The 13792-nt window shown below is 37.3% G+C and overlaps 1 protein-coding gene and 1 non-coding gene across 5 annotated transcripts in view; one reads left to right on the forward strand and one right to left on the reverse strand.

Moving 5' to 3' along the window:
* Positions 1 to 13792, forward strand: part of WWC2 (WW and C2 domain containing 2) — a 211419-nt gene that overhangs the window by 163628 nt on the left and 33999 nt on the right. For all 4 annotated transcript variants that reach the window (XM_033215759.1, XM_033215760.1, XM_033215762.1 and 1 more), the window contains 5 exons: positions 962 to 1123; positions 7833 to 7957; positions 9790 to 9988; positions 11358 to 11522; positions 13095 to 13187. In XM_033215759.1, coding sequence (XP_033071650.1) covers positions 962 to 1123; positions 7833 to 7957; positions 9790 to 9988; positions 11358 to 11522; positions 13095 to 13187 — 744 coding nt within the window. The remainder of the gene's footprint in view (positions 1 to 961; positions 1124 to 7832; positions 7958 to 9789; positions 9989 to 11357; positions 11523 to 13094; positions 13188 to 13792) is intronic.
* Positions 4370 to 4473, reverse strand: LOC117086542. The gene has a single exon (XR_004438437.1). It is a non-coding gene; the product is annotated as a small nucleolar RNA U13 (small nucleolar RNA).

Consider the following 13792-nt stretch of genomic DNA (forward strand, 5'->3'; position numbering starts at 1 on the left):
TGGTGAGTAATAATCAAGTCACCTTTACAGCATATTATAAGAAGTACTATGAAGCCAGGCACGGTGGGTCTTGCCTGTAATCCTAGCACTTTGGGAGGCTGAGGCAGGCAGATCACCTGAGGTCAGGAGTTCGAGACCAGTCTGGCCAACATGGTGAAACCCCGTCTGTACTAAAAATACAAAAATTAGCTGGGTGTCGTGGCATGCGCCTGTAATCCCAGCTACTCAGGAGGCTGAGGGAGGAGAATCGCTTGAACCCAGGAGGTGGAGGTTGCAGTGAGCTGAGATCACACCACTGCACTCCAGCCTGGGAGGCAGAGCAAGACTCTGTCTCAAAAATAATAATAATAATTTCACATTTACATAAAGGGCATGCTTAGTCATTAGGTCTTTGCAAAATGGTATCTCGCAAACTAATCCCAGGATTAACTTTTAGGTGGGGGGTTATTATTTAGTCACAGCTGAAAATATAACATATCCCCATGTTTTAAAAAATCCAGCAATGCTTTATGTCAGGAGAATTGCATTTTTTTAACCCTAAAACAAGCTCATTCAGTAATCTTTATCAGAACAAATACTAATTTAAACATTTTGGCCAGGCGCGGTGGCTCACGCCTGTAATCCCAGCACTTTGGGAGGCCGAGGCGGGTGGATCACGAGGTCAGGAGATCGAGATCATCCTGGCTCACACGGTGAAACCCCGTCTCTACTAAAAATACAAAAAAAATTAGCCGGGCGTGGTGGAAGACGCCTGTAGTCCCAGCTACTCAGGAGGCTGAGGCAGGAGAATGGCGGGAACCCGGGAGGCGGAGCTTGCAGTGAGCTGAGATTGCACCACTGCACTCCAGCCCGGGCGACAGAGCGAGACTCCGTCTCAATAAAAAAAAAAAGAAAAAAGAAAAGAAACATTTTATTTTCTCTCTTCTTTATTTTTCTTCTTTGTTTTCTTTCGCTTACATAGGCTGGAAGTCAGATCAGCCTGGCAGATTTACCATGTTCCAGTGAGGTCTTCACTCTGTGGTATAACTTGCTTCCTTCCAAGCAAATGCCTTGCAAAAAGAGTGAAGGAAATGAGGACTCTGTATTTCAGCCAAGCCAGCCATTAGGAGATTCTGTAGACTTGGTGAGTCAAAATGAGAGAGTAATACGAAAGTAATGTGAAATACATATATAATATGAAAGTAATATGAAATATGGAATGCTACGAGACCAACATGCTTTTATCACGTTCACTATCCTTCCTTTTCTCCTTTCACAACTTTGCTTTTCTCAGCTTCCTAAAAAAAAAGAAAGTTAATTTCCAGCTTTGGCTTTGTTTCAAATATGGTTTGTAAAAGGAGCACTCTTTTCTGCTCACACTTCCTTATAAAAATAAACTTTGACATAGAGGCTTCACTGGTTTTCAGTGATCATGGAAAAAAACCTTTTAATTTAAATATGTAATTTCCATGCATCATGTTCACATGGTTTGATTCCACTGTCAGGTTATACATTTGGCACTTTTATATTTTGCAAATTTGAAATTATTAAGCCAAAACAGTGTGTTAGCTTTTCATTTTTAACATCAATAGCCATAAATATTTTCTATTAAATACTTTTGTAAGGACCAGGCATGGTGGCTCAGGCCTGTAATCCCAGCACTTTGGGAGGCTGAGACAGGTGAATTGCTCAGGAGTTCAAGACCAGCATGGGCAATATGGCGAGATCCTGTCTCTACAAAAATAACAAAAAAATTAGCTGGGTGCAGTGGTGCACGCCTGAAGTCCTAGCTCCTGGGGAAGGTGAGGTGGGTGGATCGATTGACCCTCGGAAGTTGAAGCTGGAGTAAGCCATGGTCACGCCACTGTACTCCAGCCTGGAAGACAGAAAGAGACCCTGTCTCAAAAAAATGGGGGGTGAGTTGTAGTGAGCAACCATACTTCAATACAGTACTTCAAAAAAATTTACAAAGGGGCCTTTTGTGAGGCCGTTCATCACGAATTTGGCATTTGTGGATATTGTTATTGAATTCAAGTTTATTTTAGATTATGAGGAAGGCATTTCCTAAGCAAAAGTCAGATAAACAACAGTGTTTTATTGATCATCTACTGTGTGTGAGACACTATAGTAGACACTGTAGTGGGGGGTGAAAGGGAAACAGACATCATGGTACATCTTAGATCACATGCCCAGGCTTGTGGTGGACACTAAACAACGCATACAAGATGGCGAAATAGAGTTTTTATCCTTAAGAATGCTTTTATAATGGTCACACTTTATGTAGGTTCTTAAAAATAGCTTTATTACGATATAATTCATATGTCATACATTTCACCCATTTAAAGTGTGACAGTTTATCCATTTGAAGCACCCAATTCAGTGGTTTTTAGGATATTCACAGAGTTGTGCGTGCAACCAACATTACAGTCTGATATTAGAACATTGACATCATCACCAAAGAAGCCCTGTGTGCACGAGCAGAGACTCCCAGTTCTCCCGAACCTCTTTCCCCCAAGGCAACCACTAATCTCTGCTACAAGGCAACCACTAATCTCTGCTACAAGGCAACCACTAATCCCTGTCTCTGAATTTGCTGCTTCTGGACATTTCCTGTAAGTGGAAGAATACAATATTTATTCTCTTGTGTCATCTTTCACTTAGCATAATATTTTCAAGGTACCTCCATGGTGTTGCAGTATTAGTATTTTATTCCTTTTTATTCACACGTAATATTCTGTTGTGGATGTACCACATTTTATCTGTCCATCAGCTGATGGGCATTTGGGTTGTTTCCACTTTTTGGCTATTACGAAAAATGCAGCTATGAACATTTGTATACAAGTGTTTTTGTGGACGTATGTTTTCATTTCTTCTGGGTATGTACATGTGAGTAGAATTGTTGGGTTGTATAGTCACTCTGTGTGTACTATTTTGAGGAATGGCCAAACTGTTCCTAGGTGTTTGCACCATTTTGCATTCCCACTAGCAGTGTATGAGGCTTCCACTTCCTGCCTTGCCCTGTGTTATCTGTCTTTCTGATTCTGGCCATTCTTGTGGATGTGAAGTGGCGTTTCACTGTGGCTTTGATTGACATTTCCCTCATGACTAATGATGGTGAGCATCATAGGCTTATTGGCCATTAGTATATCTTTTTTTTTTTGAGAAATGTCTTTTCAGAATCTTTGTCTGTTTTTAAAAGATATTGTTTATTTATTTATTTTTAATTTATTGTTATTTTCTTTTGAGATGGAGTTTTGTTCTTATCGCCCAGGCTGGAGTACAATGGCACAATCTCGGCTAACCACAACCACCCCCTCCCAGGTTCAAGTTATTCTCCTGCCTCAGCCTCCCGAGTAGCTGGGATTAGCTGGGATTACAGGCATGCACCACCATGCCTAGCTAATTTTGTATTTTTAGTAGAGATGGTGTTTCTCCATGTTGGTCAGGCTGGTCTTGAACTCCCGACCTCAGGTGATCTGCCCACCTCGCCTCCCAAAGTGCTGGGATTACAGACATGAGCCACCGCGTCCAGCCTGTTTATCTCTTTATTATTGAGTTATAAGAGTTCCTTACCTATTCTTGATACAAACCCCTTATCAGATAAATGATTTGCAGATATTTTCTCTCATTCTGTGGATTGTCTTCTCACTTTCTTGATGGTTTTATTTATGGCACAAAAGTTTTTAATTTTCCTAAAAGTCCAATTTATCAATTTTTAAAAATCCTTGTACTTTTGGTATCATAGCTAAGACTGCTTTGCCTAAACTAATACCACAAAGATTTACTCCTGGGTCTTTTTCTAAGAGTTTTAAGTCCTATATTTAGGTCTCTGATTCATTTGAGTTGTTAATGTGGATCCAGTTTTGTCTTTTTGTATGTGGATATGCAGTTGTCCCAGCACCATTTATTGCAAAAACTGTTCTTTCCCCTTGAATTATCTTGGCACCCTTGTTGAAAATCAAGTGTGAGGGTTTATATTTCTGGACTCTCAATCCTGTCCATTAATCCGTATGTTTGTACTTAAGCTAGTACCACACTGTCTTGATTACTGTAGCGTTGTAGTCATTTTGAGATCAGGAAGTGTGGGTCTTCCAACTTTGTTTTTCTTTTTAAAGATTATTTTGGCTATTCAGAGTCCCTTGCATTTCCATAAGAGTTTTAGTATCAGTTTACTAATTTCTGCAAAAAAAGATAGCCAGGATTTTCATAGGGGTAGAATTGGACCTGGAGGTCAGTTTGGAAGATACTGTCATCATAACAGTTCTTAGTCTTCTGATCCATGAACATAGAACATATTTCCATTTATTTAGGTCTTTAATTTCTTTCAATAATATTTCATAGTTTTCAGAGTCAAAGTTTGCATTTCTTTCATTTTTCTTTTTTATTTTTATGTCAGATGGGTAATGTGCTGATGTCCTAATGATATTTGAAGGAGACATATGTCACACGTGAGCATGAAAACCTAATCATCACACTTAGGAACTACAAAAGGATCAGTGTGCGACTTCTTTTGTTCAATTTATTTCTAAGTATTTTATTCTTTCTGATGCTATTGTGAATGGAACCAGGCTTTTAAAAGTTTTGTTCATCATGGCCCCGTACAACAACATAAAAAAGATCTATACATGACCAAGTGAGATTTGTCCTAGGAATGCAAGGTTGGTTTAACACTTGAAAATCAATAAATTATATCAGATATTTCATCATTTAAATGTTCTAATCATTTAAAACAAAGTTTGAGGACCCACTGAAAGAGTGTGATGTTTCAGTACATGTATTCATTATATAATGATCAAATCAGGGTAAATTAACAAATCCATCACCTGAAACTTTTATCATTTCTTTGTGATGAGACCATTCAAAATCCTTTCTTGTAGCTGTTTTGAAGTATATAATACAATGTTGTTAATTACAGTCACCTAACTGGACATTATGAACAGCAGAACTTACTCTGCCTCTCTAAATGTAACTTGATGTTCCCATTGAATAACCTTTCCCTTTTCCTCCTCACCCTCCCTGCTCTCCCCAGCCACTGTGGAACTGTTTTCTCGGTTGCATTTTTAATTGTTGCACAGTTGATTTTATTTGTCTTGTATCCTGCAACCTTACTGAACTCATTTATTAATTCTAATAGTTTTTTTAGTGGATTCCATTAGATTTTCTATAAGATCATATTGTTTGCAAATAGAGGTGATTTTACTTCTTCCTTTCCAGTCATATGCCTTTTATTTCTTTTCTTTTTTTTTTTTTTTTTTTTTTTTTGCCTATTTGCCCTGGCTAGAACTTCCCAAACATATTGAAAGAAGTAGCAAGAGCAGACATCCTTGTCTCGGTCCTCATCTTAGTGGAAAAGCTTTCAGCCTTTCACCATTAAGTATGAATTTGGCCATGGCTTTTTCATAGATGTCCTTTATCAGAATGAGGAAAAGTTCTTCTTTTCCAAGTTTGGTGACTGCTTTTCATCATTAAAGGCTGTTGGATTTGTAAAATGCGTTTGTTGCATCTCTTGAGATGGTCATGTGGTTTTTGTTCTTTATTCAATTGATTTTTAAGTGGTAAAACAACCCTGCATTCCTAGGATAAATCTCATTTGGTCATAGTGTAGATCCTTTGTATGTTGTTGGACTCAATTAGCTAGTATTCCATTGAGGATTTTTGTGTCTGTATTCATAGTTTTCTTGTGATAGCTTTGGTTTTTATCAGGCTAATTCTGGCCTCATAGTATGAGTTAGAAAGCATTCTACCTTTTGGAAGAGTTTGAGAATAATTTGTATTAATTATTCTGTAAATGTTTCATAGAATTCACAGGTGAAGCCATCCAGTCCTGTACTTTTTTGTGTGTAAGTTTTTGTTTTCAAATTCTGTCTCTGTACTTAAGTCTATTTAGATGTGTAAGTATTGCTTTTTGAGTCTGTTATTAGGTAAAGTAAATTTAGCATTTACCTTTAGCATTGCATTGCATCTTTCTGTTCAACTGAACCTTTTATCATTATGAAATGTTCCTTTTTATGTCTAGCAATACCTCTTGTTTTAAAATTACTTTGTCTGGTGTTAGTAAAGCTACATATCAGCCTTCTTGGGTTAGTGTTTGCATCGTTGATCTTTTTTCATCCTTTTACTTTCAACCTTTCTGAAATATTATATTTAAAGTATTCTACTTATAAGCAGTATGTAGTTGGTTTTGATTATCCAGTCTTAAAATCTTCATCTTTTAATTGAAATATTTAGCTCACTTACTTTTAATGCTGTTATTGATATATTTGGGTTTGATCCTATTATCTTCCTATTTGTTTTCTTTTAATTTCATCTTTACTCTTTTTCTTTCCTTGTTCTGAATTAATTATTTTTAAATTTTCATTTTCCCCTCTACTAGATCTGCAGTCTTTTATTTTTTGCAGTTTCCCTGGAGATTATAGCATGAGTTCTTAACTTATTAAAAACTACCATGAATCAATTCCTTTACTTTTTCCCAGACAATGCAAAGATTTTCAAAGACTTTAAACTCCATTTTATTCCCTTTTCTCCTTCTCTGCTATTATTATCATATATTTTGAATCTCACAAGATATTATTATTGTTTCATTGACAATTAGTATTCATTCAGATTTCTTCACATTTTTACCCTTTTGTTATGTTTTATTTCCTTCTGCATTATTGTGCTTCCATTTGAGACATTTTGCTTCTGCTCAAAGAATTCCCTTTAATATTTCTTTTAGTATAGACCTGTTAGTATCTATTTTGACTTCATTTGTGAAGGATAGTTTTTTTGCTGCATATTCAGAATTCTAGGTCTGCAGTTATTTCTTTGAACATGTTAAAAATATCATTTTATTGTCGTCTAGCTTCCATTGATTCTGTTGAGCTTTTGGAGGACAACTTAATTGTTGGGTCATATAGCATTATTTCTTTTACTGCTTGTAAGATTCTTCAGCAGTTTCACTCTGATATGCTAATGTGATTTTCTTTTTGCTTATACCACTGAAATTCTTCTTCATTTCATTCAGTTTTTTGAGCATATTATTCATGAAAACTTAAATTTTTTTCTCAGTGCCTGTAGTGTATGGATCATCTGTGGGTCTCGCCTTATTTGGCTATCGTTTCTCTTGACTTTCACTCTTTAGGTCCTAATGAAATACTGGATATTATGTATGAGGATAACTGACTGATATCTTCCTCCAGAGAGGATTTTATATTCTTCTGAAAAGCAAATGACAATATGGGTAGCTTACCTGAATTATGTGGGGACCTGAATTCCAGTTTTGCTCTCCATAAGACTGTATGGCACAATGGAAATATCTGCTTACTATTTTAGCCTGATAGCAGCTGTTTTTTTGCTTTGTTTCTCAGCTTCTTGCTCTGCATATAGGCAGCTTAGGAATGGCAAATGCCATGACAGGAATATCATGCAGAATATTGAGCTCACTTTACAGTTCATTTTCTCTAACCTCTTGTGAGTTGACTGCCTTGGTAGTCCTGAACTCAATTTTAGTCTTCCCATCCTACTGACATTGCCACTGTTCTAGGCAGCCACAGTCTGTTTAGCCTGTGTACCTCACCACTAGAATTGACAAATACCCTAAGGGAAAAGAGTGGCAATGGCTCACCTTATTATATTTCTGTTCTGCCTGGGATCTTGGCCCTCTAGTCCTGATTGCCTTTGTTGCTCTTCATTGCTTTAAAACAGCTGAGAGGTTTTGCTTGTTTTGGGTTCTGTTTTATTCAGCTTTCATATTTGTTTTCAGCAGGAGAGTTGAGTCTTCTTTACAGATAGTAGTGTAAATTCTCATCTGATGAGTTTTTAAATCATTTCTTCAAGGATATGATGTTAATTGCCATATGCTTTACATTCTCCAGGATGCAGTGTCAGCCTTACTTGCAAGAACATCAGCTGAGTTGTTAGCTGTGGAACAAGAATTAGCACAAGAAGAAGAAGAAGAAGAATCAGGACAAGAAGAGCAAAGGGGCCCAGATGGAGACTGGTGAAACACTTATTTCCTTTTGCTATTGGGAACTCAAAGATGATGCGTTTACATATCTTACAATGAAACCTTTGTAGGCTCATGTTTTATTCCAGAATTATGGAATGCACTGCACCTTCAGGAAGCTATGCTAGGAAAAGTCTTTCCTTGGTCATTAGAGAGTTAAGGAAGTAACGGCAAGATTGTGGGCAAAGTTAAAACACTAGCCAGGTTCTTTGTTCTTGTTTCGAGTAATTTTAAAACACGATTTTCTGAGCTTTTTTTTTTTTTAAGTCTAAACTTGATTTTGATAGATATGGTAGCTTATTGTAGAGTTATAGATAATGTTAAAAGTGACTCTATTTTTCTTTTATCTACCTGGAAGTACCATTTAGGCTCTAGGAAGACAAAGCAGGTATTTTAAAAACAACTTCTGAGTACTCATTTCTCTGTTTGTTACCACTCTCACCTTCTTTTTCTGTGTCCTTCCCTGTATCCATACCCAATCCTTTAAAAGGGGGGCAGAGAGGGAAGTTATTACAGTTTTTGTCCAGGTTCATATATATATAAAGAGCTATCCTTCCTGGATTGTACTGTTTTCTCTTAAAACAAATTTTAGTGAATATTTCACTCTTTAAATATATATGTAAATCGCTTGAGTTAATTTTTAGACTATTACGTTTGGTTGAACTACTGTTAACACATGTGCATATACATATATAGCATGCATTTGTATGTGTGTATATAGAAAACTTTTTAGAAACTTAGAGTGACAAGATATATCATAAATAACGCAGTCATGGACATTTGGAAGGAATAGCTTCTACTGTGATGTAAAAAGATATAGATATACTTTGTCCTTATCAAAAGTCCTTCATAGTGAATAAAAGTCACAGCACTGCAAAACAAACAAATATGAGAGTGATTATAAGGTTCATTATAGTATCTTTAAATAGTAATTCTCGTATATGTAAAATACAATTTGTTTCACACATATTTCCAAACAGTACACTTACTATGTAAACCAAGGAATTTATAACTCATAGTAGTCATTAATGGTTCGTTCCCCTTATGTTCACTTCATGGTTAGACATTTATTAACTAGTCTGTGCCAGTTTGTCATATGTCACCAGTCAAATTAAAGTTGAACATTTAGTTATCAATGGAAAGAATGTTTGCGTTCGGAGAACATGAAACTCAACAGAGTTTGAGATGTTCTAAACCATCCTAGTGCTCCTGCTTTATATATTCCATATAAGCTGTATTTATCTTCTGGAGCACCACTTATACCACTTATAATGCCACTTCAGCCTATGCCAGGGCTTTTGTTAAAAATGAGTCTTCTGCTAGTTTAGAAGAAAAACTTCCTTAACATAGGATTCTCCTCGCTAGACCGTGAGCACACTCAATAAAATGAGTATTTAAAATCCTTACTTGTTTATTCACTCTTAGCTGAGAGTAACTCCATTCTATTATATGATTAATTTTACAATAAACGAACAATGAACACCAAGTTATTTTATAGTGAGTGTCAATATTTTTAAATGCTAACATTAAACTCTATATGTGATTTTCAGAATATGTCTATTTTAATATCTAGAAATTAGGTTAAATTTCATGAGTTTAACTTTTTAATACCACATTATGGTGATTTTGCTACAGGTTACTAGAGGGTGAAGTGAGGATTTTATTTCTTATGAGACATTTAGTTAAAAACCCCAGCGAAAGAAATGGCTTGGTTCATTATGTGTGAGTCTGTTTGTTTCCCAGATAACAACTTAGCATGCGCAGGCTGCGTGTTCATTGAGCATGCCTGCCTACCAAAAGTGTGTTTTGTTTTTGTTTTACCATAGGCTAACAATGCTGAGAGAGGCCTCTAACGAAATTGTGGCTAAAAAAGAGGCTGAAGTTAAATTGCCAGAGGACAGTAACTGTACAGAAGATTTAAGTTCACGCACTAGTGTGCCTGAGATGAACGAAGACGGGAACAGGAAAGAAAACAACTGTGCCAAAGACCTCAGAAGTCAGCCACCTGCTGGAACACCAACACTGGTGACTATTCCACTGTTCTGTCTTAAAACTGATGCCTTACGGGCACCATGTGGACTAGGGAGATGCGTGCCTGTCTCCTTAGGTGTAAATCCCATGTCAGGATTTTGTGCCAAAAGCTGATTGTGAAAGGCGTGTGTGGGAATAGGCTCTGAGAAGCATCATAAATGCTTTAAAGTTTTAAAATGGGCCCAAAATATTCTCCACTTATATTTGGAGAATATGTAAGAAGAGAAATAGTTCTAGCTACTTTAAATCTCTATAAATATTCTGTGAATATTAAAAGTATTTTCTGAATTCCTTGGATAATAACAGGATGTCTTGTGTCAAGTTCTGTATATGTAGTAAGCTTTATTTCCATTTCAAACATGAAGTAAACATTTAAAGTTCATTTTGGTTAGGCGATGCCCTGATTGGAAAGGTGACAGGTGACTTAGTTTAGGCACAAGTGCCGGCCAAGTTATTAAACAGGTAACTTCGCTAGTTAAGTGAGAGATGTACTGAGACTGTCAACCTCATATGGGGAAAATATTTTCAAGCTTTGAGGATGCCCGCACACTGGGGATATTGGTAATAGAATTTAGAAAATTATAATTTTGTATTCCTGAGAAAATAATATTATGCCCTGAGAACTTCCTTTCTCAAAGGAGCAAACTTTCATCAAGAGGCAGGTTTAGAATCAAATTATACCTATAAGATAAAAAACAGACATCTGCCTATGCCTACTGAGTTTGTATTTTGAGAAACTTCCATTTTTACTTAAGTTTTATTTTTGTTACATTTTTAAAGATCCAGTAAAAATACAACTCAGCTTCACAACAGTTTATATACCACAAACATGTTTATACATGTATAATTGCGTATTCTATTTAAACCTACATGTTTGTGGTATATTTCATTTTCTTATATTTAATTATCTTTATCATTTATTTGGAAAATAGTGTAATCAGAAAGTTGAATAAAGTTTAATGATGATATATACCCAAATAGGATTCTTTATAAAATCATTTTAAATTTAAACCTTCATTTTAATGTTCGACCTTGTGGAGGCAGCACCTCTATTTATGGTGCTTGTTGGACAGATACCACAGTGCCTGCCATGCAGAGCTTCCCAAGAACCCACACTGCCCGCTGTGCAGAACTTCCTAAGAACTTAGCAGAAAGCCACTCTTGGTAGAAAACTGAAGAGAAATTCTCCCCAGAAGTACGTCAGAAGTACTAGAGTCTGTAATGCAAAGCCTTTCTCTTAGGAGTGGCCATAGTGCTCCATGAGTCTCTGTTGTAACCTTAGATATTTTTTCTTTCTTAGAAGAAAGGAACATAATGTTTACACATCTTTCAGCTCCTGACAAGTTGTTAACTTCTCTTATAGGTTGACAAAGAGACAAACACTGATGAAGCCGCTAATGACAATATGACAGTTCGCCCCAAAGAGCGCAGCAGCCTGAGCTCTAGACAGCATCCCTTTGTGAGGAGCAGCGTGATAGTGCGCTCACAGACCTTTTCTCCCGGAGAGCGGAGCCAGTACATCTGCAGGGTAAGGTGGCGGCGCTCGCCGCGAGGCTCTGGGACTGCAGCTTCTTCCCTGCTGGTAGGGAATGGCCTGTAAAGGAGAAGACTGTGCACTGGGAGTCTTCACATGACAACTACAAATGCTAGAAATGCTATAAAATAGATGTAGAATATCACATGCTTATGGTTCTTTTCCATTTGTTTGTTTTTCCGTCAAATTTAATGTCTCCTTGGTTGCAATGTGATTTATTTGGCAAGTAAGCAAAGTTTACGGATCGTAGTGCTAAGTGTTCATATGTTATTTGGACTTCAGTCTGTATTTAGAAACATAAAGTGGTTTTTTGAGATATATGTGGTCTGTATATTTCTATTCTATATCTTATGTCCTTCAAACCATGTTAGTCTTGTTGAACTGAGAATTGTGAATTGCATTTTAGAGCAAAAATCCTCTTTTAATAATGCTTATAAACACTGATCACATCCATAGTTCTGTGAAGAAAATGATGAGATTTGTATCAATTTGCCAAATTCTACTTCTAGAAGTATTTCTGATTTATCTGGTAAGACAGACATAATATTATAAACTGGGTTAGAAATACTTTTTAAATTCTAAATTTATTCATTCAGTTCAACACGTTTTTATTAAGCACCTGCTTTTAAGCACTTTCCTAGATACTTGGGATTCATTTAGAAACAAGAGACTCAGAGCCCTGCCATTGTAGAGTTTACGTTCCTGTGAATCGAGCCAGACCACAAGCAGTAAATATGATGAACAAGCTATAAAGTATCTTGGAAGGGAATCAATGCTATGGACAACAGTAGTGCAGGGGGTTGGGGGTAATACGCAGGATTCAGAGCAGGCTGCATTTCAGTAAAGATTTGAAGCAGAGGAGACAGTGGGCATGGGCTATCTGGGCTGAGAGCATTCTAGATAGCACAGACTGTCTCAGCTCTGACCTTGAGCTCAGTGCTTTATGCAGACATTTCTTTAAAGAAATAAATATCATGTATTAGCTAAAAATACAAAGGATAATTTTATTTAAAAAAAATATAAGTAGCTTAAACATATGATTTTTGATAGCCACTACCAAAAGGCAGCTATTTAAATTATTTCCAGGCATGGTGGCTCATGACTGTAATCCCAACACTTTGGGAGCCTGAGGGGAGCGAATCACCTGAGGTCAGAAGTTCAAGACCAGCCTGGCCAACATGGTGAAACCTCATCCCTACTAAAAATACAAAAATTAGCTGGGCATGGTGGCGTGCACCTGTAATCCCAGTTACTAGGGAGGCTGAGGCAGGAGAATTGTGTTAACCTGGGTGGCAGAGGTTACAGTGAGCCGAGATCATGCCACTGCACTCCAGCCTGGGTGACAGAGTGAGACTCTGTCTCAAAAATATATATATAAATAAATAATTTAAGAAAATGAAGTTATTTAACAAAACAGAACAGGAAAAACTTATTTGAGGGGATTTTTTAAAAAAAAATAAACTCTTAACTATCACTACCTGCTTTACTTGGTAAATGTCTCAGTCCCAAACTTCCACTTGCACTCTGATATGCAGTGATTTTTTTTTTTTAATCTTTTGTTGCCAGTTAAATCGGAGTGACAGTGACAGTTCAACCCTGGCTAAAAAATCACTGTTCGTGAGAAACTCCACCGAACGCCGCAGTTTGAGGGTCAAAAGGGTATGTATTCCCTCAACCACGTCCCACTGTCCCTGGACCAGTCCAGAATTGTGACTTGTGCACCACAAACTCCAGAACCACGAAATGAATGTCAGTGCTCCATGCACTTGGCCTACTGAATGCAGCCACTGAGATACACAGAGACGCAGATGCCATGGCTGCTATGGAGATGGAGGGTTGTGAGGGCATTTATTCATCATTGGTGTGGAACCTGTGATGGTTAAGACTGGAAATGCAATTTCAGTATCTCTGGAGTAGGGGCCTGCTGAGCCTGCAGGGGTATCAGACAATGGTAGAACACATTTCTGATGATGCTGCATACCATTTCCAGGTCTTGAGCGATTGTGGGAAGGGGTCTAAGACCTGGTACCTTTTCTGAAGGACACACACGCTGGTAAAGGAGGAACACACAGTTTTCGTAACTTGCTTAAACAGATATCTTTAGAAAGTTCACACTAATGTGGGTGGGCAGCTTAGGTGGCATTTTCCTGGAGGTCATGGGTCTCTGCATGAGCTTTAAGGATAAGTCTAAGAGAATAAGTGAATTAACAGGTTGGACTGTTCGGGTAGTTCAGAAATGCCTGTTTACTTGCCAACAGCTGAAA

The sequence above is a fragment of the Trachypithecus francoisi genome, unplaced genomic scaffold, assembly GCF_009764315.1.
Source record: "Trachypithecus francoisi isolate TF-2019V2 unplaced genomic scaffold, Tfra_2.0 Lachesis_group1, whole genome shotgun sequence".
Lineage (NCBI taxonomy): Eukaryota > Metazoa > Chordata > Mammalia > Primates > Cercopithecidae > Trachypithecus > Trachypithecus francoisi.